The sequence below is a fragment of the Triplophysa dalaica genome, chromosome 14 (assembly GCF_015846415.1).
Source record: "Triplophysa dalaica isolate WHDGS20190420 chromosome 14, ASM1584641v1, whole genome shotgun sequence".
NCBI classification, from domain to species: domain Eukaryota; kingdom Metazoa; phylum Chordata; class Actinopteri; order Cypriniformes; family Nemacheilidae; genus Triplophysa; species Triplophysa dalaica.
Window position 1 is genome coordinate 17,609,883 of NC_079555.1, and position 25,095 is coordinate 17,634,977.

The 25,095-nt window shown below is 38.6% G+C and overlaps 1 protein-coding gene across 4 annotated transcripts in view; it reads left to right on the forward strand.

The window, feature by feature from the left end:
- LOC130435361 (rho GTPase-activating protein 42) overlaps window positions 1-25,095 on the forward strand; it is a 105,942-nt gene that overhangs the window by 29,466 nt on the left and 51,381 nt on the right. For all 4 annotated transcript variants that reach the window (XM_056765937.1, XM_056765938.1, XM_056765939.1 and 1 more), the window contains exon 4: window positions 18,876-18,947. In XM_056765937.1, the coding sequence (XP_056621915.1) occupies window positions 18,876-18,947 (72 nt within the window). The remainder of the gene's footprint in view (window positions 1-18,875; window positions 18,948-25,095) is intronic.

Consider the following 25,095-nt stretch of genomic DNA (forward strand, 5'->3'; position numbering starts at 1 on the left):
ATCAAAATCTAAAGTAACTTATCATACAGAATGAACAATGTCCTAAACAGCGTGGTGCATATGGATGGACGTTCCTTCTTCAGGGCTGACAGAGTAGCAGCAGTCACTGGTAAAAACAAGGGTGGTGGAGTATGCATTTATGTGAACAAATCATGGTGCACAGACTCTGTCATTGTTGATACCCACTGCTCTGCTGATCTGGAGTTCCTGATTATCAGTTGCAGGCCATCTATCTAACACGTGAGTTTACCTGCATTGTTGGTGCTGCAGTTTATGTACCTCCGGACGCTAATGCTAAAGTGGCTGTGAAAGAACTTTGTGATGATATTATCAAATTTAAAACCCTGCACCCGGATGGAGCCTTTATTGTTGCTTGGGACTTCAATCACTGCACTTTAAGATCTGCTCTCCCTAAATTTCACCAAAATATCTCATGCACTACAAGAGGACACAAAACATTGGACCACGTTTATACTAATGTGACTGATGCCTACAAAGTCACACCCCCCCCCCCCTTGGGTCAGTCTGACCACCTCTCTTTTTTTTCCTGCTCCCCAAGTATACCCGATCATCAAATGTGTGAAACCTACAATAAGTACTGTTAAAATCTGGCTGGAAGGTGCTGACTCCACTCTTCAACATCAATTCCAGCACACAGACTGTTATGAGTTTGCTACCCAGGCCACCACAAACTCTCAGATTAACATTGACACTTACACCAACTCTGTCTTGGAGCGCGTCAACAGATGTGTGGGCAGGGTGACCACACACAATTTTTTTTAAAAATTCCCCAATCAGAAGCCCTGGATGAACAGAGAGGTTCGCCTCCTTCCTACTCAAAGCAAGAGATGCAGCCTTCAGGTCTGGAGACCAGGAGGCTTACAGCTCAGCCAGAGCCAACCCGAGGAAGGGTATCTGCTAGGCCAAACACGCACATAAACAGAGGATTGCAGAACACTTCAATTCTTCAGACCCCCGGCGTATGTGGCAATGCATACAGTCTATCACAGTTTACAAACCACCTAATACTGTGTCCCCCTGCAGCTCTGCCTCCCTCCCCGACGAGTTCAATCACTTTTATGCTCGTTTTGATCAAAATAATAAGGAGATCTCACTCAAAGCTGAACATCAACTCAGTGAACTGCCTCACACACTCTCGACATCAGATGTTTACTCTACTCTGCATAAGGTGAATGCACAGAAGGCAGCTGGTCCACGACGGAATACCTGGTCGTGTGCTTAAAGCCTGTGCGGAGCAGCTGGCTGAGGTCTTCACGGACATTTTCAATCTGTCCCTGGCCCAAATAACTGTCCCCACTATCTTCAAAACCACCATCGTACCAGTACCGAAACACTCCACTGCCTCGGTCCCTAACGACTTGCGTCCTGTTGCACTCACCCCAATCATTGCCAAGTGCTTTGAGAGGCTGGTTGCATCCCACTTAAAATCCTGTCTCCCTGCTACACTAGTCCCATTTCAATTTGCCTATCACCGCAATAGGTCAATAGAAGACGCCATCTCAACGGCACTTCACTCTGCCCTCACCAACCTGGACAGGCAAAACACACATGTGAGAATGCTGTTCAAAGATTTCAAGTTCTGCATTTTATACTGTAATCCCCTCCAAGCTGATCTCCAAGCTCAGCCAGCAGAGCAACAGTCTCAGTAGATAACCTCTCCTCCTCCATCATCACCCTGAACACCGGCGTGCCACAGGGCTGCGTACTGAGCCCTCTCCTGTACTCCCTATTCACCCATGACTGCGTTCCTGTTTATGGCTCCAACACCATAATCAAATTTGCAGAAGACACGGTGGTAGGTCTGATCAAAGATGATGATCATTCAGACAAAGGAGATCATCGTGGACTTCAGGGCGGCTAGGAGTCATGCACAAACACCTATCAAAATCAACAGAGCTGTAGTGGAGCGTGTGTCGAGTTTCAAGTTCCTTGGCATCCACATCTCTGATGACCTCACCTGGTCCCATAACACCTCCACCCTGGTCAAAAAGGCACAGCAGTGCCTTTACTTCTTACGGAGCCTTAAGAAAGTTCACCTGAATCCAAGGTTTCCTTGTGGAATTCTCAGACAGTACTCACAAACTGCATCTCAATATGGTATCAACTGCTCCGCATCTGACCGCAAAGCACTCCAGCGGGTGGTGAAAACTGCTCAACGGATCACCGGCACCCAGTTAGCTTCCATTGAGAACATCCATCACAAGCGCTTTCTGGGTAGGGCAAGAAACATCATCAAGGATGCCTCTCACCCTAACCATGGACTTTTCACCCTCCTTCCATCTGGCAGGCGTTACAGGAGCCTACGCTCTCGGAGTAGCAGGCTCAGGAAGAGCTTCTTCCCAGAGGCCGGGACCCTTCTGAACGCCACTCCACCAATCTAACCGGCACCTGCTTTATTACTGCACTGGTCAAAGTACTTTACATACATGCATTTGCACTACTCATATTTTGCACAGACTGCACACTGTTCTAACTAGCGCACTGTAAACTGTCTAAGTTGTTACTGTACAAAGCACAGTAAACTATTCTATAAAAATATCATTGCACTACTGTTATTTGCATAGAATACATTTTAACAATACTTTTGCACACTCATCCAACTGCATTTATTACCACTGTTCTCACGTTGCTGCTGTTCATAATATTTATTTATAATCCTACATTGCTCTGTTCATAATGTACATACAATCTCTACATTGAATTCCTATTTATATTCTGTATATACTCTGCTCAATACTGTATATAGCAACTGTACATTCTGTAAATCTTAGCTTCACTTACTCTGCACTTTCATGTATACAGTATATAACACTATACTCTTGCACTTCTGGTTAGATGGTAACTGCATTTCATTAGCTTTGCACTTGTACTCTTCTTAATGACAATAAAGTTGAATCTAATATAATCAAAAAAAAAAAGTCTTAAATGAAACCCATAGCATTAGATGTGAAACTTTATTTACTGTATATAGCGCTTTTTACAATTTGCCGTTCCATTTGTCGACAAATGTGTCAAACGTGTTAAATTCATGTGGTTTTTAGAAAGGGCAATGATAAACAAGGCATTGCTATCCAAGACTGTTAAATTATTTTTACTGCTTTTTACAGATTTTTGTTTTTACAGAAATATAAACAATAGCCAACAAATCACGGGAAAAGACCACAGATACACAAAAAAGCATAAAAGTGATGTCATTTTACAGGGATTTTTTTTAGATGTTTATGTGATTAAATGGAGAGCAAATTGAAACTTCTGCTTAGCTCTACTGTGTCCACGATATTTCTCCCGAAAAAAAAACTTACAAATGTAAGAAAGGATAAAATCTGAAAATAACTAGATACTTAAAGTACAGTTCAGTGTAGAAATCGCTGCTAGAGGGCACACGATCAAAACAACAACAATCAGGTAGATTGATGACACTGTGTAGAAGCGTGGAATGATATGATATGTTGTCTTAACTCCACCGCTGATGGTTCCGCTGATACATAAATCAGACAGGAACGAGAAATCATGTTAGCGGAAGATGAACAGTAATAAAGTTTTATAAATGTTGCGTTTGATGAAATTATTTTATTTCATTATAATGAATTAGACCCGAGTAATGTAAGGTTTAAAACTAAATTGTTAGTCATAGATGTTACAGTAATTGTCCAATTCGATGGTGATAACTCTGCCCAGTTTTAAGTGTTTAAATCAATCATAGTAAAAGTTATTTTGAACATACCCACATCATTTGATATCATGCTAGACTGACCGATGGTACAAACTACTTCCGCATCTGTCTATGACAGTGACATGCGGTTGCTAAGGCGGTAACAAGGGTAACGTGGATATGACCCCATTTACAGGCGACTAAATGGCCCCGGTTGACTGTTTAGAATGGCATTTTTCTCAGGATTTAAAGCAGTTGGAAACATTTGAGATATTGTAAGTACTCAGCTGAAAAATATATATAAGATTGGCCTAGTGGTTTTTGGATTTTTTACTGCACAATTCTTACAAACTGTACATTAAAGTGAAACACAAACCAGAACTCCATCAAATCTCCTGAAAAAGCAACTCATGAACAAAACATTTTCAGAACAGCTAGAATATCACATCATGCAGACTGTTTCTGCAGTACATTCACTTTCTGAAAAATACGAAACCCGGTCATTTAAAAATTCTCGTTCAGTCATTTTAAAACCTCTTTAGATTTGGGAGATAGTGTTTTTGCACAATTATATCTTGCTGCACTGGCATGTTTGGTCCTCTCACGAGACACCAAGTTGAGCATTTAATATAAAGCTCAAATATAGGACGAATGGTTTGTTTATGGTTTGGTATCTATTTTATGTCTCAACTGTCACTCAGTCTTAAACTTTGACCTCAGCGTTCTGATATTCATATTTGATTCAATATAATGTCAGACAATACATGATGGGGTGCATTTTAGGCTAAAAATCTATAATATATTACTCTAAATTCGTAACCTTTCAATTTATGGCTGAAATAAATTAATTTGTGCAGTCTGGCATTCATTTTATAGAAAAGCAAAACACTGTTGAAGGTAAGAGCCTCAGTAGATTTGATTTCCTGCTCCTCTCCTTTAATCTAAAACATGAATCTGCTTTTAGACATCTCTCTGAATAGTTTGTTGTAACAACACTGTAGAATTGTGCAAAGAAACGTCAAGGTTCATACAGGGAGAAGTCTATAGGAGAGAAAAATCACAGACATCTTTCAGTAGTTTCTTCTAGACAGAATTGAGATTTAATGGAGGCCAAATGGAAACTTTCGCGTATTGTAATAATCTTGCTTTTCAGATTTCTCTTCAAAGCAGAAGTCTATATACAGTAAAATAAGTATCTTCTTTTGAGTTTCTTCTTCACAAGGTCTGTCCAGATCAGCATGACCTCACAGAAATAAGTAACTATTTTACGAGATGGCTCACACGTCTAGAAACATTAATAATGAAGCCCCTCCCCCTTGCCTTAAAGTTAATTGTGCCATACTTGAACAATCTAAGCGTGTGGTCTAAAGCGCACAGCACAAGTCTTCTCAGGGCACGTCCGAATCGATTTTAAAAGAGTTGTCCCTATTTTCTTAATGGGGTTTTTTTGGGCATAACATGAAGTAAACCAATCAGAGTCTCATCTCCCATTCCCTTTAAGAGCAAGACGGGCCCGTGCCATGGTGGATTTGCCATTTACTGTACATGGCGGAATTTGCAAAAGCAAAGACTTAACTTTTCTCCAAAGAAGAACAAGTCTGATATTTATATTATGTACACAATAATGATATTTTACATTGTTATCCATTTATTATTTTTATTTTGCATGTTCGTGTGCTGCTATGCGTCCCTCTGTGTGTAATAAGGAGAGTGTATGCGTGTTATGCACCCACCTATTGGCACCTATTACTAATAGGCTCATTTAAATAACCCAAAAGAAATTGCGCCGTTGACTTTAGACCAGGTTGTAGTTGCTCAGTTGCACAGTCTATTTCAGTTGCCTCAAAATTGCAACGTGCCAACAATGTGCCTGAATACACCTCATTTTCAGACCAGCACGCCGTTGGGCGCACAAATGCATTTGCTATTTAAACAACGGGGCACAGGACGTGAAAATGATATCTGCGTCAGACTGAAACTTGCAGAAAACACACCTGGAAACACACCAGAAAACACGCAGCATAGGGCCCTTTGAGTCAATGTTTGTGTCTAGATCAAACTAGACAATGTTGGCTTTATTTTCTGAGCTTTTTTGTATATTTGCACGTATAAATTCCCAGAATATGTCTTTAACAATCATCCGTTTATATCATACCCCTGATGAGTCTAGACATCAGAGAAGTACTCTAAATTATGGATGATTTATGGATGTGACAAAGGACACATTTATGAGACATTACATACTTTGGAGGATTCCTGAGAATTAAAATGCATAAATCAGAAGCAACAATACCCAACATATGGAGAAGGGATCATCGAACATAGAATAGTTCATATATTTAAATATATTGTTTCTTGTGCCAATATATGAGGAATATGGACCCATATGGATGTGACAATTCACTTACCAGACTATTTGGACATATACATGCATACACGACAATATGCTTTAAAAACAAAAACGTCACATGGGAATTTAAACCATCAAATTTGACCCTATCACAAGGTACACAACCTTGGTAAAAACATTTTTCTTCATCTTAAGGTTGACATTTGCATGGAATTGCCCAAGATGTCAGACAAAACGACTAACATATATTTATTTCAATGGCAAATATCCAAATCTTAAAAAATAATGACGATGTTTTTGATTAAAGCATGCAAACATCTTATTCTTTTTTAAAGTCCAGTCGCCCATGCGCTTTACTATTAGTGAGGCCGCTTATGTAAAGTTTATAAATCAGTCACTTATAAGGTTACATTTCATTATAAGGTAACATTCCCTAAAAGCAACTGACTGTATAGTCTGTAGACCAGCGAGCTTGGTTTTGGAACTGAGCCAGTTCATTTATTTGCATTGTGAGTTTCTCTTTTTCAACAATTGACTATCCTCACTGTTTAATCAGACATACTGTAATCCAGGGCCAACCGTGGTTAATGAGAAACCACATGGAATGTGACTGAAATTCACTGAAACGCTCCACTTATTGAACTTAATGTTTCATCACCTCCGGCTGCTTAATTTTGCTCTTATTTAATAGGATGCAATTGCTGTTGGGCAACTTTTGTTATAGGCTTTTTCTCAGAATGTGATCTGGAAAACAAAGATTCAACGTGCCCTCGCCCCACCATCTACCAACACATTGTGTCATGAATTTTTGAAGAGGGGAATATGAGAGCAGGAAGGAGATATTCCAAATATTTTCCATCCTGACCTCCCGAGTCCAATCACTCATGGAAGAGAGCAACTCCGCTGTCAGACCCCATTCAAGAGAGCCGTTTATACAGCCAAACCGTCAGTTCTCCATAGTTGTGTGGGATGGAAGACAGACCGTTCTGATACAATAATGTCAAACTATTGGCACATGCCAGTGAGAGCGGAATTGTGATTATCCACCAGCGTCGTGCCAGGACACAACATTGCTCAGAACGTAAAAATTTACTTGGGTATTTAAAGTGACAGTTCACACGAATTTATTCTGACCTTATTTATTCATCCTCTTGTCATTTCATACCTGTATGACTTCATTTATTTTGCAAACCCATTTACTTGCATTGGTTTTGTGTCCATTCAATGGATGTGAATGGATGCCAGTGTTGTTTAGTCAGCAACATTCTTCAAAATATCTTCTTTCATGTTTTGAGGAAGAAAGAAGGTCGTACAGGTTTGAAATGGCAAAAGGATGAGTAAATTGTGATTTTTTTTTCATTTTGGGTCAACTTTGCCTTTCATATCAGAGAAAACTGGAATTATGTTTGGGGGAATAACCCCCCCCAAAAAAACAAAGCCAAAGCATATCAATTCAAAATATCTGTCTGTGTCTCATGAACCATGTGCTTTTACAACAAAAGAATTGAAACAAAATCCTCTGCCCCCACAACCTCCTGCATCCCCCAGTCACATCTGGACTCAATCTACGACCCACAATAGAAAAGACCGATAAGAAGCAGCTTTAAACCGTTTTCCAACCGTCCGAATCCTCATGTGTCACATATTAGTGCCACTTCCTCATCAGTGGTTTCTTAACTAAAATATAGGCTATATTTTGGTGCCAATGAGGAAGTTTTGGACTTCTCTATGTATGGACGAGTTGGATTATTGGCACTACTCAGACGTGAAGGTTTTATTACCTCCACAATGGTTTGCTTGGATTTTCGCCATGTTAGAAATCGGTATCCGCGTGCGTGTGCCAGCCACCCGAGTGTGTTATTGCGGAGCACAGACTTATCAAATTCCACCGGTTTAAAGAGCAGTCTGGTTTAATTCCCCCGGTGCAAAACAGCGAGCTTCCTCAGCAGAAAGATAGATGGAGAACTCCAGCGCACATGTGAGAGAGAGACCGTTTAGTGTTCTGCAAGGATAGATTGTTCAAGGCCACTGAATTCTGATGGAATTTGGGGGCCAGGGACCCGATGTTTTGCCACTTTTTAGAGATGATCACAACCTTCAGGGAAATCCTCTTGAAGCTGCTCCACAACAGATCCGTCCCTTACAGCCAATAATGTCGTGAAAGCGAGTGAAATTCATATCTCGTTTTCAACAGCCTAACCAGGTGTGGTTATTTTCAGTCCTCAGTCATTTCCCCGCTCGCTCGGCACTGTTCCTCTTAGCTTGTTTTATGTTTCAGAATCCTCAAGACGTGGTTGTACATCCCGTCTTACATTTAGACTTAGGAAGACAAGGCCTCAACTGCGTTTATTGGTATGTCTTGAGTTACAGGCTTTTCACTGACGTGTTCCGCCTTAAACCACTCAAACCCTCTTACATCCTCACAGCCGTGTTAAGCTTCAAATTGACCCGATTTGCATTTGAAGGCTCTCTTTTCAGGAGATTAGGCTTGTCGTGCAGTTAGAGTGATGTTAAACTGAGTATTAGTGAGTGCAGCTGTGAGCATCAGTCAGGGTTGTGGCTGTTTGGGTGAATGTCATGAAAGCAGGCCATACTTCACCCCACGGTTACACCACGTTGACATCACATAGACACAAGTATCACCATCTTTTAACTAAAATAAGAATTACAGCCTGTTTACACCGAGAAGGATGACTTTAAAATAACTATAAATAAACATTTTTTCAATCATTCTAAACTTAAGATGATCGTTGGTATGGAGACTAGTATACAGTAGTTAGGAGCTTCTCAGTAGCGCAGTTGCGAAGAGGGTTTTCTGGTTCGTATTCTACAATATTTATTTATTAATAATAATTGCAAATATTTTAGATTTGATTTGTAATGTGTTCAGTTCCTATTGGTTCTTTGTAACATATTTACAACTATTTAGAATTCCGCATTCCGTTTTTTATTCATCACCGAATTAACAGTCATAATAGCCAGAGAAGCTGCAAGTCCCTTTAAAATTAAACATTATAAAAAAAAATCATGAAATACTGCGATGCTGACTTTGTTTTTGTGTTATTTGTGCTATAAGTTTTTGCATGTTTAAAATGTTTACCGTAAAAGTTCCTTAAAAACAGAGTGAAAAACTTGCACAAATAACCACAAAAAAAGTCAATCCTACTAATTTTTGTTTTACAGTGTGGGTCAATATTAAAATGCATGTGTCTTCATAATCCTCAATGTCGTCCCCTAGTGGCTATCCATCTACGATGACATCGGTTAGACAGCTTGAGCGGAACTAACTCCTCCCCTTCAACTGGCATTCTGCTCCCAGTTCCATTTCAAATTCCACTCCCTGTTTTAAAACATTCAATCAATTCGTAATAGAAAACACAATGGAAATAATGTCTTCATATGTGTTGCGATTAAACGTTGAAGATCAAAGGGTCTTCTTTACTTTCATAATATTTCACAATAATAATCATACTTTTTGCTACAAATATTTGCTGGCAAATATATTCAGGGCTTGGCAGCTTATTTATAAAATTATAGTCAAATAATGGACGGCAGCGTTATAACTGGACATGTCTCAGTAAAGTATTGCAGACTGTCATATTCTACAACATTCTTTGCAAACCACATTAGCTCGCAGAACCGGCCTGTATAGGTATTTATGGAAACACTTTGCTTTTAGCACTTATTTCGTGTGCATGTGGATGTGCATGTGGATGTGCATGTTTCTGTGTGTGTGTGTTTTTGGGCTGTTATTGATTTGCATAATCCCTTTAGTGAATCAAATGTAACTACAATGTAAACAGTACGCGGAAACCATACAGTTACATTTCTGTCTGTCATTTCATAGTGCCCGACACACTGATATTACTTAAACCAAGAACTTACATTTGGGGCTTTTTACAAAACCAAAATATTTATTATTTTATTTGTTTTAATTTTGTTCTTGATAGTTTTTGTCAGATACCCACAATGTTTCTCCCGTATAAAGCTGAGCTCTGGTTTAGGCTACAAATGTTCATTCGTCCAATACCCTGTTGCTTTTGTTGATATGTGCCATGCTTGCGTTCTGCCTTGCGCTCAGGCTGGTCTTATGGAATGTCTCATCGACCGTGACTACAGGGAGGCCAGAGGGACTTGGAATGGAAACATTTTTTTCCAGGGTTTGTTAATGGGACTCTGGAGGGCCTTTGACGGTGAAACACACATGAACTTTACTGTCTCCCACCATGACTACAGGAGTCGGGCTGAAATAACTTCTCTTTACAGCTCCAGCCAGACAACTGTTGTACAGACTTTATTTGAACAAACTGTATCCATACAAACACCCATATTAAGCAAAGGGCACCTCATGTCTTTACAGTTAAATAAAATAGAGGTTACATGGTTACCATGTCAACACCCAGAGGACATTGTTATTGAGGGTTGTTCTATAGCTCAGGAGATCAGTTTTGTTTCAGTTAGGTCTCAGATGTTTCTCCTCAGATTGCTTACGAGAAATTTATTCAAATAAGACATTTTCAATTATATTTAAGCTTCAGTTGACCCAAAAATATTTATTCGTTTGTTTGTTTATTCACCCTCTTGTCATTTCAAACTTTCATTATCACTTTCTTTTGTTCTGTAGAACACAAAAGAAGATATTTTAAAAGAATGCTGGTATCAACACTGTCGGTCTCCGTTGACTTGCATTGGTTTTGTGTTCATACAATAGAAGTCATAAGGGACCAACGGTATTCTGTTACCAACATTCTCCCAAATATCTTCTTTTGTGTTCTGCAAAAGAACTAGGGGTGCTCCGATCAGGATTTTTGGAGCCGATCACCGATTCTCGATCACTGAAAGCTGTATCGGCCGATACCGATATCGATCACCGATTACAGGAGCTATTTGAAGCTTTCTCAGTACCAGAAGAGAAATTCTCATGAATTAACAAATGAATATTAGTAAGTAACATATTTGGTAACACTTTCCTTAAAGCATGTATGTATAATGCATTATAAAGAGTTATTAAAGGGTAAAATGCATTATTAATATTCATAATGTGTGTAGTAATGCATTATATGTAGTTGTAAAGAATTATAACCAATTTAAAATGTGTAGTGAAACTATGAATTGCTTAGTGTTATAATGTATGAACTGTAATAACAATTATCTATAAGACATTACAATGCTTTAAAATGTGCATTATAATGCTTTAAAACCACTTTTATAATAAAATAAATTTAAGGAAAGTGTTACCACATATATTCATAAAACACAAAAAGTTCAGTTTGTGACATTAATATTTTTAAGATTTGAAAACCTCAATCTGTGAAAACAATGATTTATGGATTTTTTTCTCAGAATGCAGGTTAAATAAAATCACCATTTGCTTCTATTGCTGCAGAGGAATTGAAAAACAATTTAGACATTAAGGAGGTCTCAAGTGTGATTTTCTTTCATATGGCCATGAAATAAAATGTTTGTTTACAACAAGCAATCGAAATTAATGTGAAAGTCGAAAACATCGTAATCAAATGTGTTTACTTCAATCCCAAAGGGTGATGTCGGACATAAACACTTCATTTAATTTAGTCAAGAGGAAAACTACCCACCACAGTTGTCTGTTTAAACAGACCATCTATCAGATCTGACTCGTTTGGAGAAAACCGAAGACTTTTACTCCTTCCCAAGAGAAATGTGAAGGCAACTTGCATTACCTTGACTGTGCCGGCCTTGTGGTTTTAAAGAGAAAACATTTTCTCTTATCCGCTCATCTAATCTGTGCCCAGACCGTTGCCCATGAGTATCCGGCATCTGAAGGATGCAAGCTTTGTTCAAGAAGCAGGTATTATACCTCATCATCGCCTGAGGTGCTGAGACGAGTAGGCTCGGTGAGATTTGTGTCTGGCTGAGAGCGCGCTTAGCATAACCGCAACATAATTGATAACTCGGAAAATGGAGAATTGAAAAATCAATATAAGTTCATTATAGAAATTTGGTTTACCTTGACGGTGAAATGCCTTATGGGTTGTGCATCTAAGCTGAATAGACTCGCTCTTGAGTTTGTCGGCAGCATGTATAGCACGAAATCAGCTGAATATCATCCAAAGGATTTCTGCAGACATTCATTTTTTAGCTCAAAGATAATTTTTGTAGCAACCTTCCTGACACCAATTATAGCTTTATATAGATCACAGCAGAGTGTTCTGAAATGACCCGCTTGAACCAGGTAACAGCGCTTTTCTTCTTTGGAAGTGTTTACTTTCATCTTTTTCAAAGTAACTTGCTGTTTTTCTAGCACAATATGAATAATACTTTGGTTATCATTACCAGCCTAATATTTTTATCTAGGTCTTAAGAATTGAAGTCGAAGTTAAATATTTTGTGCTCCTGGTAAGGGAAGTATTCCTCTTGCTTGTGCTCAAACCTGAGTGATACTACATCTTTTCGAAGCAATCTTGACATAAAGGACAGTTTAAAATGAAAAATCTTTGATCATTTACTCATCCTCATGTCATTTCAAATCTGTACAACTTTGTGTTTTTCCGCAGAACACAAAATAATACATTTTGAGGGACTTTGGTAACCATATAACTTTGGCCACCATTGACATCCAATGTATGCACACAAAACGACAGAGACATGTCTATAAATATCTTATTTTGTCTTCCACAGTAAAAAGAGTCATATACAGGTTATGAAAGACATGCGGCTGAACCAATTTTTTTATGTCTGGACGAACTAACCTATTTAAGTAAATTATTATTATATTCATATCTTTTTCGACATCCCGGTATGTCTCCATTTAACACCACCTGCCCTACAGGTGAGACCTTCTTCAAAGACCTGTCAAGACAGTCCATTCCCGATAAGAATGATTACGTGAGCTCATCCGGAAATGAATTCCAAGTGTCTCGGGAACTGCCTAGTGCCATTTTCCATAGCTTCAGACGAAAAAATGCAAACGCCTTCACTGTTGATCTCAAGTAATTCAGATTCAGATTAGCCACAGTGTCTGAGCACTGCCTCGTAAGATGTTTTGGTCTTCAGTCGGCAGAGTCAGACTGTATGAAATCAACCGTGAGGACGTTCCTCTCCAAAACGGGTAATAAAATGAGGCCAAGGTGCCGGTTCAGCTCATGCATTAAATTCAGCTCCATCATATGGAAGCGGTCCTGTCTTGTGTACACAAACACACACACAAATTTTTTTTTCAGAATAATTCTGCAAATAGCCTGAGTCCAGTGAAGAATACACAGGGTTTATTAATTGATCATTACCTAATAATTTGACTTTTTATTAAGTTATGTTTTCCTATAGGAATGATAATTCATTCCTCATTTCAGAACCTTTAATTAAGTTATCTTTTAACGTTCTCAGTCTAGTAGTGTAGCAGGGTTTGTGTCAGAAGCATCTGAGAGCATTTGACGCAGATGATGTTTGTGTGCCTTTGCCGGGCAAAGATGAGGGTGGCCGGGTGTTTCCGGGGTATTTTGTAGACAATGAAACAATTCTCTTGATTTACGAGTGGCGAGAGAGGCTCTCTGGAGATGGTGGAGGAAAAAGGTCTTTCTAAAATTAGAGCTGGTATTATGGGCCATGTTATGGCTTTATCACACACTCTCACGGTGCTGAATAATCTATGTGTTAATCAAACCAAGTTTAGTGTCAGCTCGCCTCTGAGGAGACTTAGATGTGGATCCTGAACTGTTTTGATAGCTTTACTTTATTTTGCATGTACAGCAGTATGTACACTACTGTGCAGAAGTCTTGATAGTATTTTCACCCAAAAGAGGGCAGTTGTTTACATATTTTGCCGTCGTCTGTCAAAAGGACATTTCAGTTTACATTTCCAATCATTTATTTTGCCATTAACTGCAATTATCCAGTGAGATTATCATATGCAGAAGAAGTGTGACAACACCCGGCATGCCACACACAGAGCTCTGTTCTCACCATCATTGAGTCTGTCTGTAATTACATGAAGAAAGATAAAAAACGGAGGTTATATTCAGAACAACCCTGACAATGTCTCCGAAACTCTCGAAGAAATATGTGAACACTGTATTTTCGATCATTATAGGGGTGATATGATATGATAAAGGGGTGTTTGTTTCAACTTTATTTATACAGAGTTTTTTTTACAATTTTCATTGTTACAAAGCAGCTGTACATGAGACATAATGACTATAAGCAAATCAATTAAAGTTATACCTGTAAAAACAAGAAAAAGGTGAAAACACAGAAGACAGACATAGCCACATACAAACCCTCCACACACACAATAGTCACAAGTACAAACACACATAGACATAGACACACGGACGCTCACGGACACACAGACAAGTACGGGCACACACACACGCAGACACGCACGCACAGCAAAAGCACACATTTAAAGGTCCACAAATCCAGGTGTTTTCTACTGTGTAAACATAGTCAGTTGTATCCCCAGAATGTCTACGTAAATTTTCAGCTCAAAACACACACACATATCTTTCATTACAATATGTTGAACATGGCCATTTGTGGTTGCAATGGAAAACGCACAGTTTTTGTTTGTGTCTCTCTGAATGCAAATAAGCTTCGGCACCCCTCCCTGTATGCAAAATAGGAGGTACAGCACTTACACATGTGCTTTGGATGACATTAAGACAAGCAATATGGCTGAAAGCACAATTGAGTCTGTTAAGCCTTGCCCAATTAAAACCATACACTAACTGCAATAAAAATCACCTTAATGCCTTGGTCAAAACAACGAATTAAATGGAGAAGACAAAAACATAGATAGAACAACATATACTGACCATTTGCTGTATGAAATGTTGGTCATTGATGATTAATCATGTGCATGCATATTATTAACAGACATAAACACGGATATAGGCATAATCATGCATTCAAAGTACTTGTATATGACAGATAGGTATGTAAAGATCAGCAACCAGGTGATATTACGTTGTGAGTAGCAATTTGTGCGTAACCTCATTGTCTTACAAATGCAAACTCTGTTTCTATGCGCTCTAAGTATTGTCGCACTTAGGACATACGAGAAAACACAGTACTCACCGAAAATGACACTGCTATAACTTTCTTTTGTTGTAATAAGCTTTACAGAAATTATGTCGGTCACAAGTCTTCTGAAGCGATGGGCGTGATGCGTTTTACCACTAAGGTTAGACATAACACCTATCTTGGGACCATGTCTCAGGATTAGCCACGAATATGTTAACAACAGCCACTAACAAAATCAACACATTATTTAAGAAATGCGATTTAAAAACGATGTGTAATACTTACTGCTTCCGGAGAAGAAGCTTTATTGTGAACAGCTGGTACTGAGCCACTCTTGAGATATTTTTTTTGGCGAAACCCTTGCTATACTGACCAGCATTGACTCACCGCGACCACGGGAAGGCCTTCTGTGGATGGTCTTTTCGGGCCTTCCCTACCAACGAGCCAGGGGGTTTGAAGCGTCTAGAGCCGCTGGGCAACCGGGTTCCGGAGCTTTGATTTTTCAACCATGCCGGCTATTGAGAGCTCTAAATCCCAAACTAGGGGTCGCATCGACTCGCCCCGGTGGAGACCTTTCCAACGAGTCCTAGCTCGTTTCTTTAAGTCTTTCTGGACCGGAGATACGGACCGGTGAATGTTGGTTTGTTGATCCGAAAATTTTGCTTTTTCCCCAGATGCAGATTTCATTCGTTAATAACTCTGGCCCCCGAAGTCGCAGCAGGATGAACCCGGGCTTTTCGGAAAGTTCTCCTACCGGCCACCTTTTATGTTCCATTATACATCCAACAACAGCACACATTTGTTGTTTCTTAGACATTTTTGTCGCTGGATAGTCGCTACATATGCTCTTGCCTAAAAATGGCTGAGAGTGTGTCTCTGGCTGAAGGTGAACCAAAGCGCACATAAAGCGTCTGTGAACGGTCATGGGCAAGCGTCAAAATTGTGACATCAGATTGATATGGAATCCCCAACAGCCTGTTTTGTGTCACTGTTGTTGTTTAAAGGAGATTACAAAAAGAAGAATAGATGGATTTGTATAGTTACAGGGTGTTTCTGCACACACGCTGGCAACTCAATTTCTGGTAGATAAACATTTAAAAGTCCATTTTCTGGAATTGCGGCCCTTTAAGATAAGAAAGGGAGAAACACAGGTCAAATATTAAATAGATTATAAAGTCCTATATGCAATATTAATTATGTAAAACTTTTATATTCTAATTCTTAAGCAGCCCCCCCAGCCATGCAAGAGTGTAAACAGTATGCAAACGGTGGAGAGGAACCCAAAACTCCAATCAAGGAGATTGGAGAACCCAGGCCCAACCAGGAGATTCCAGTTCCCTTCTGGCAAAAGCTTCTTCCTCTGCACAAGCTCGACAGTGCTTGCACAACAAGGCTAAATTAATATAAATAAACTTAGTAATAAGGTTAATTATAGATTTAAGATTAGCATGAATAATCTAATAGCACTTTACATTTTGAATTGAAGAATAATTGAGTTGAAACTTCTTTTTCCAGAACTTTACATGTGAAGGGTAGATTCAATATGGGCCTGTAATTCCCTAGTTCTTTAGGGTCAATGCAATGTGTATACCCGATTTAAGGTTCAACAACACTGTATTTTCCACATGCTGTACATGTTTGCATCTCCTGTTTGCCCCGCTACTCTGAAAACGTGCAGATTTTTTACAAAGCTCATCGCTCATCGCGAATCTATGATTGGCCACTTAACCAGTGCAAAGTGATTGGTCGAATACTGTTAGCGTCTGAGTGAAACGTAATACCTCTTACCATATTTGAAACATCAGGTTCAAAAGCAGTTGTAGACAAGGTACGCCCACCTTACTTGCTTATGCATTTGGGTGGTCTTAGACAAATCATATCACAAATTGACGTAGTCTTGTGGGGGTGTGGTTTCAGGCAGGTCTTTGTAGGCATTCTATTTTACATAGAGTTCATTATTTGTTTCGACACTTACATTTTTGCAATTTTACATGTCTAATACATGCATGGGCATCTTGTAACACACCAAAGACACAGAAAAACAACTTTTCGCACCATATGACCCCTGGAAAATGAGTGAACTGTACTCAAACGTGTGAAACAATTTACAATGTAAAACTTTCAAGTGTGAGATTTGAACATTGTTTGGTTCAGGAGCACAAAATAAGTCAAAGAAGTCATTTAAAGTCATTTCTAGTTCCCAGTACGCTTTGCTTTTTGGCAGGAGGAGGAGCTATATTTTGGTTTATACGTATAGTTTATACGTATAGTCAGACTCATTGAGAGAGAGAGTCGCGTCAGCTCCATTGACTCCATTAGAACAGATTTTTTACAGCTATTGCGGTTCATCGAGCCTCTCAATAGTTTCCGGTAGTTACTAGTAACTAGGGTTGTCACGGTACAATAAACATATCTATTGGTACTGTACCTTATGAAATATCACGACCCCAAGTAGTATTACGATGCGATGTTCATAATTTAAATCTACAAAATACACCAAAATTCCTTAATACACAGATATAAATGAAACATGTTGTATTAAGTAAACTGTATTTCCCGATTCACATACCGCATCTTTTCAGCGTGCATATTTGTTATTTTGAATGTAGACGCGCTCGAATAGGCATCAAGGTTGAAAAATCTCAACTTTTCAGAAAGCCGCATAAGCACATCATGTGACAAGAACCAACCAGCCAATATAGACAAGCTCATTGAAAATGGAGAAACAGATGATCACAGGATAACTAAATCTAGTAGCAGAGTTATTGCATGGTATTTTCAGTGCATATAATCCACATGTCCTTTGTTTTATACCTCCTCGTCTCAATGGCTATCGTCGCCCATGGTTGCTTAGCGACTACAGATGGCAGGAGATCGCAAACTCCAGGCTCTTTGGAAAAAAAGGAGAAAGCATTGCGGCTTGCGTTTTCTGCTCAGTTTTAGATGCGAAATGTGAATGGCCCCTTATACTGCACACTACAATATTTGTATTATAAATTATAGTAATTGGATAAGTTTTAGCAAATAGTGTAGTATACTATAATACTTACTTTGGTAAGATTTAAAAAACACTACTGTCTAGTAATTTTAGCAACTAGTTTTCTTTTTTTTACATTGGAACTAATTCAATCAATGTCAACAAATTGTATTTATAGCAATGCTTATAAAGGCAAATGTTAGGCTTACTTTAAATGTGACTAAAATGGCCAGTAGGTAGCGGCTATATGCTGATTCATTCAAGAACGAAGCAAGTGTCTTGCTGAATGACAAATGAACATTAATGCCCATATGCACAGACGGGTTCCTTAATCGAAACAATCTTCTTCATCTCTGCGTGGCTCGAATGAGCATGTCATTTAACCCCGAGGGTCTTTTACAGTTCCATGCAGTGATACCCACAGGAGCGGGCAATATATGGAGACGTATTGCAATGCTTGGGTGTAAAACTCCAGCTCTGATAGTTGACGGTTGTATTTCTCTCGGCTCTGTCAACCTCTGCACGTTTCACAGCCTGCATAAAACAGAAAGCCATTTTCGTATTTCTTTATTGTTGGATTTCACGACGTCCGTATTATATCTCATTTTAATCGGTGTGGGCCGAGCGTCTGTCGGTCTCGCCTGAAGCTTTTATTTAACGGATTCTGATGACTCAAACGACATCATTCTCATCATTACTGCTCCTCTAAAATGTGAACGTTTTCACAAGGCCTCTGTAGAAAAAACTCACACCGCACGTTTGATTACTTGTTAAAAAAAGCTTTTAGTTAAGCTTTAAATAAGATTTTACCCTCTAAATTTGATTTGAAGAACTTCGAGAAACATTTTGTATAACATTTTTACTTAACTATATTTCAGATACAGAATGCAGATGATGTTTTGATCACTCCCTTGGAACGATTCCGGAAAGAGCAGATCGGAGCAGCAAAAGTAAGTCATACCATGGTATTACCGTGTTTTTTTGTTATCCATTGTTCTTGATGCTTAATGCTTGGTGTGGTGTGTGGGGTCTATATTTGTTAAAAATATGTAATTATCTGTATTTATTTTCAGCCTCAGACCTGTATTTATAACAATAATACAATAAATAATAATTATTTATTTATAAACTGAATAATGCTGTGGGTCCACTAGAACTGGAACTGGGAACATTGGATTGGTAGCAAAAACATGAACACCAAGGTGCAATTATGACCTTTAACTAATGAAAAACAGCCATTTACATCTTTTACATGATTTTAATTGTCAAATAGCAAAAAAATGGTACAAATTTGTGCACAAAGGTCCTTAGTGTTCTATTTAGTAGGGATGTAACGATTGACTCACAATGCAATGGGATTCCGAAACTGATGTCACGATGCAATGTATTTTTACAATATGAGTTAAGACAAATTAGCAGCAAACTGCAGCATTTCTTTGCAAAATAAAACTATATTTTTATGTCACATAACAAATCCCAAATAAAATAAAAAAATTATAGTACAAAAGTACTTTTAATATAAACAAATTAAGACTTTATCTGTGCTTTTCTTAGATTATTTTGAACATTAAAGAAATATCAGCATATCCACATTTTCCAAGTTTGCAGTAAACACAGCTGCCCCTGCTGTTTTTAAAACATGTATTTATTTAACATCTCAAACGACATGAACCGTCTAACGGCCTAAAAGTCTAGATCCTAAAATTTTCGTGAGAAAAGACCTACCGAACATGACATTACCATAAACCAAAACATGTACTGTAATAACACTGTTGAAAAAAATATACAAATTCTAATGCTGCATTCATAAAAAATGGAAGCATCACATTTCTCACTCTTTTTTACTCACAGGATTAGTTCGTTATTGCAACGTGGAGTGTCTTCACACGTACGGATGTGTCAAATAGTAGGCGTCAATGATTTCTTCGCGTGAATTTCTTGCTCGTGTTTAAATTTTTCAGTTTGCACAGAAGACGCAATTTACTTTTGTTTTGCGGCAATCGTGCTGCCCTGATTCGCATCATTCACGTCGCCCTGCTTGAAAGTGCGTCTATTCGCGCACGTCTTTGCATTGACTTCGTTTGCAATTCAGTCACGCAAATCGTGTTTGGGCATTATTCCAAAACCATTGAATTTTTTAAGCAACTACTAATTGTAAGATGATGTTTCGCTGGTTCCTGTCATTCAGACAACATCCCACCAACAGAAGCCAACACATAACAAGCAGAGACCATTATAGCTTCCATTAAAACCAATATGACTCCCATAATTACTATTAGAATTTCTGTGATGGTTTCTGTTGATGGTTTTTACCGTGGTACTTTTTACTTACTTTTTGTCCGAGGTATAAAGACAGACTCGTAATGGGTGAAAATTCATAAAATATTATTATCAATAGGTCATTTAATACATTTATGACATCATGTTAACTGCACATACCTTATAAGGGATATTTTCAAGCATGTCCTTAATAAGACAGTAGCCGATTTAAGCTGAATGTAGTCCAGAGTCCAGACTCCTCAAATATGCACATACACACGCACTTCTCTGACTGTTCTAACATTAGCACAACATCAAAACGTTCGACTGTGGTCATTCTTACCCTCTACCCCCACAGTGCTGAAATGATCACACACACATATTCAATCAAACGTGTGAACTAAGGCATTCACACCTACATAAATATCTACCTACACACTCCAGCACACACGCTGAGATGCTGCGCGCCTTTCCTGAGGCTGAGTGTTGGGTTCACCCAACTGTACATAACCCAAGCCCTCTGATTTATATTCCTACCTCAAAGGCACTTTTGATTTATTTTGCATGAAAAGGCCATAAAAAGGGTTTGTGCTTGCGGATGGGGCTTTGTGAAGGTTTACTTGAGGGACCACAGCACCGGCATTCACACGGCTTTTGAGCGGATGGCTGGACACACCGTAAGAAAAGACAGATCATAATCCGAGTTAAACCGGTGTGCCTCTCGGTTGGCAAAACATTTGCAGAAGCTGTACGTTTAAAGAAACAGTTCGAACAAAAAGTAATCAAACATCTGTTTACATTCGTTAAATGAAAGAATAAGGAATACTCAGAAATCTCAGTTGCTAACATTCTTCCAAATATACTGTATGTGTTCAACCAAACAAAGAAATGTATACAGGTTTGGAACAATTTGAAGGTGAGTAAATGATGACAGAATTTTAATTTTCACTAGCCATCAAAAACACTCACACATCAACATGGTCTAGACACTGGTCAATTCCAAAACACTGTTACTAAATCCTCTTATTGGGATTGAAGAATAATTTGAAAGTTTAGTGTTTGTTAGAATAGACAACATACAGTTTAGTAACAACCAATATGTAGGTGTTTGTAAAAACCTAATTTAGGCACCAAAATGCCTAAATTAGAGAAACGTTAAACTTTCTAGCTATTTTTATTTGATTCACTTTTGAAACGTTACCGTTTCTCAGCTCCCGTGGCATCATGGGATAGAGTAGTATTAATCCAATGCACACTCACTCAGCGGAAGCAGTACATCATCCAGTTATTTCTCTGCTACAGTTTTTAGCATACTGAGGTTTGGACAAACTATCCATGACTCATATGGATTTTTGCTTGCTATATAGTAATTGTCAGATGTCTTTATTTCTTGGGACTAGTTGTTATGTGATATTTCATCACGAGACACAAGAACTCAAGAGCTTTGAATTTAGAGTTAGTTTTGCTCTCAGTTTTGCTAAAAACAAAATCCAAATAAATTAATTTCTTTTCCACTGCTGTTTTGCCATTTTGCATCAGAAGACATTTTTGAGTTATTTGGATCGATCTTATGATATACTGCGCTCTTTGGAGCATGTTGGGACGTATATTATGCATATAAAGTTGTAGTTGATATTTTTATTTTGAAAAAAAACACTTTGTGTTGAGCTGAAGAACTTATACATTTAGGATAGCATCAGGGTAGCACCATAAGTATGGTTGCACTAAACAACTTAAACAGAAAAACAGCAATAAATATCTACATTCACATAAAATTGTCTTCAATTTATGACAAACGTCAAATTCTCACTTTTACGTAGTCTTGGTTGTGTGCAGATTAAACTTTTTGTTGTTGTTTTTTCAAAGTATGTTATTTCGATTTAGGAATAATGAACAAAGACAGTTTGTAAGGTAATGATTAATGATTCATACACTGTAAACATATTTTTAAGTTGTTTCAACTTAAAGAAGTACGTGTTTGTTCTGACTTAAAAGTTTAAGTTCATTAAACTTGAAGTATTAGGTTGACTGAACTTAGAATAAAGTTGAATGGAGTATATAAAACAAGTGAAATGAACACTACTAAAGTTAAGTCAATTTAAAATGTTAAATTGTCTCAACTTAGAAAAAGGTTCACTGAACTCTATAAAACAAGTGAAATGAACACTATTAGAGTTGAATAATGACACAAATTGGCTAAATTATTTGTTTAAAGATAACAAGGGAAATTTATCAGCCTCCAGCAACAGAATTTCAAAATAGTGAGTCACACTCTCCCCATGTGTTCTATTGTTTAGACCAACAGATAATCATGCCCCTGAATTCATGCTTTTCTTCACCAATTTTTGCTTTCTCGGGCTGTTCATGGTCTCCAAAAATTTTTTTTGACAATGCCACAGGCCCACATTGTTTTTCAACCTACGACTGGTTTAGTTACATTTCTGAGATGGAAGGCAGAATCTTAACACCAAAAACTTTGCTTTACCTTTATAGTTATGATCGCTTCTGCTGTTTTATGTGAGTCCGATCAAAACGTAATTGTTGACACTCCTTTTGGTTATTATGCGTTTGGCTTGTACATCTCAAGCTGTTACTCTAACAGCAAAAAAAAGATACATCCCATCAGGTTTATGGCATTTATTTCATCCTCTCTCCATCTGCACAAAGGGCACTTATAACAACCATCACCCGTATATCTGCTTTTAACCACTTTCCTCTGATATCTTATCCATTTCTCCCCACTGTAAACGCACGCTTTTAAAAGAATGATGAAGCCGTGGAGCCTCACTTAAGGATTACGGGAATGTGGAGGATCGGCAGGCTGCCAGGTCTTTCTCTCATAGTTTAGTGGTCAGAGGCCGGTTGGGAGGTGGAAACGGCCTTATTAGGGAATTACGTCCCTGCTGCAGCTCGGGCTGGTTAACAGAGCGAGTTCTGCGGACGATGAACGGACCCTGGGCATTTATTTCCTGTTGGCCAAGCAGCCCTTCCTTCAACCCTTTTCCACATTTAAAGGGATAGTTCACCCAAAGGTGAAAATTATGCCATCTTCTTTTCATTTTTAACCTGTAAGACTTTCTTTCTTCTACAGAACACAAAAGAAGATATTTGAAAAAATATTGCTAACCAAACAACTTTGGAGATAGCTTCCATTATATGAACACAATACCAATGAGGCATGGGGGCACGGTGGCTTAGTGGTTAGCACGTTCGCCTCACACCTCCAGGGTTGGGGGTTCGATTCCCGCTTCTGACTTGTGTGTGTGGAGTTTGCATGTTCTCCCCGTGCCTCGGGGGTTTCCTCCGGGTACTCCGGTTTCCTCCCCTGGTCCAAAGACATGCATGGTAGGTTGATTGGGATCTCAAAATTGTCCGTAGGGTGTGAGTGCATGAGTGAATGAGTGAGTGTGTGTGCCCTGCGATGGGTTGGCACTCCATCCAGGGTGTATCCTGCCTTGATGCCCGATGACTCCTGAGATAGGCGCAGGCTCCCCGTGACCTGAGGTAGTTTGGATAAGCGGTAGAAAATGGAATGGAATGGAATACCAATGAGATATTTCTAACAGTGGAGTAACATTGTTTTGAAAGGTGGTTGGGACAAATACGACAAAAAAATAATGAAATAAATTGTTTCTGTTTCTGCAATAACACGTTTGGAATATTCATAATATATAGGGGGCGGTCCATTGGCTACAGTATGTGGTTCCCAAACTATCATTTGGGGAAGGTCACTTGGCTGTCGCAGTGCATTACACTTTATTCCTATGACTAAAAGTGTCACTTGTTCATTGGTTTACATATTTTTGTGCTTGGACCCTGGATGCACAAGCAAGCGCCCGCATTTTTATACCGTGGGGATATGTCCCAACCATACCACCAGCAAATTACGCATATGGTTTCTAAAAATGTCTCAATTTGTGTTACACAGAAGAGAGAAAGTCACACAGGTTTTGAATTAATTTCCAATTCATTACTTGCTATAAAGTATATATTATATTATAAATTATAAATTTTTAAGTTTGACTTGACATGTATCATTTCCATGAGCACCATGACGCTGGACCACTTGGCCATAGTTCCAAGATGACTTTGAAACACAACATTAATGCCATTAAAATGCTGTCAATTTGAAATAAAATCGACTTACTGTTTTTTTTTTCTTTCCATTTTTCATAGCGTTTTTTTTTATGATTTTGAGTTCATTTACTATTGCCGCCTTCTGCAAATGTCATGAATCTACCCCAGGACAGAAGTTAATGATCTCAAATAGCAGTAAGACGGACTTACTGTGTTATTCTCCGTCCGTCAACCAGACCTCATACAATTCAAAACACCCTCAAGCTGGACCAAAAACTTTACACATATGCTGATACATTTATTATCTCGACCATAATGTATTATCTAGACCATTGAACCATAGCAAGCATTCTTTACCAAAGTCCTGAAAATAGGTTTGAATAGTTTATTGATAGTAAAACAGATAACTAACTGAGGCAAGTTTATTAGATCCTCCTCGATTACTGAGAATAAGAAAATAATGATGGATGATGGCCAAAAGGCTGTCCGTCACACTGAGGGCTGGAGGAAAATGTGAAATCTCACCCTGGCTGATGGGGGCTGGAGCAGGTGGTAGAGAGAAGGGGGTGAACGAACATCTACCCTGACTGGGACTTTGCTAATGAAACATGCGGTTATGAGTCTAAGTGGTTAGACCGATGGCAAGACAATTATGTCTGAGAACTATAAAGGGACTATAAAAAGCCAGATCAGTTAAAGGGGTCAAATGAAACTGCAAAAAAAGAATTTTATCATTTTTTTTAGATGTAATGCAATGTGTAT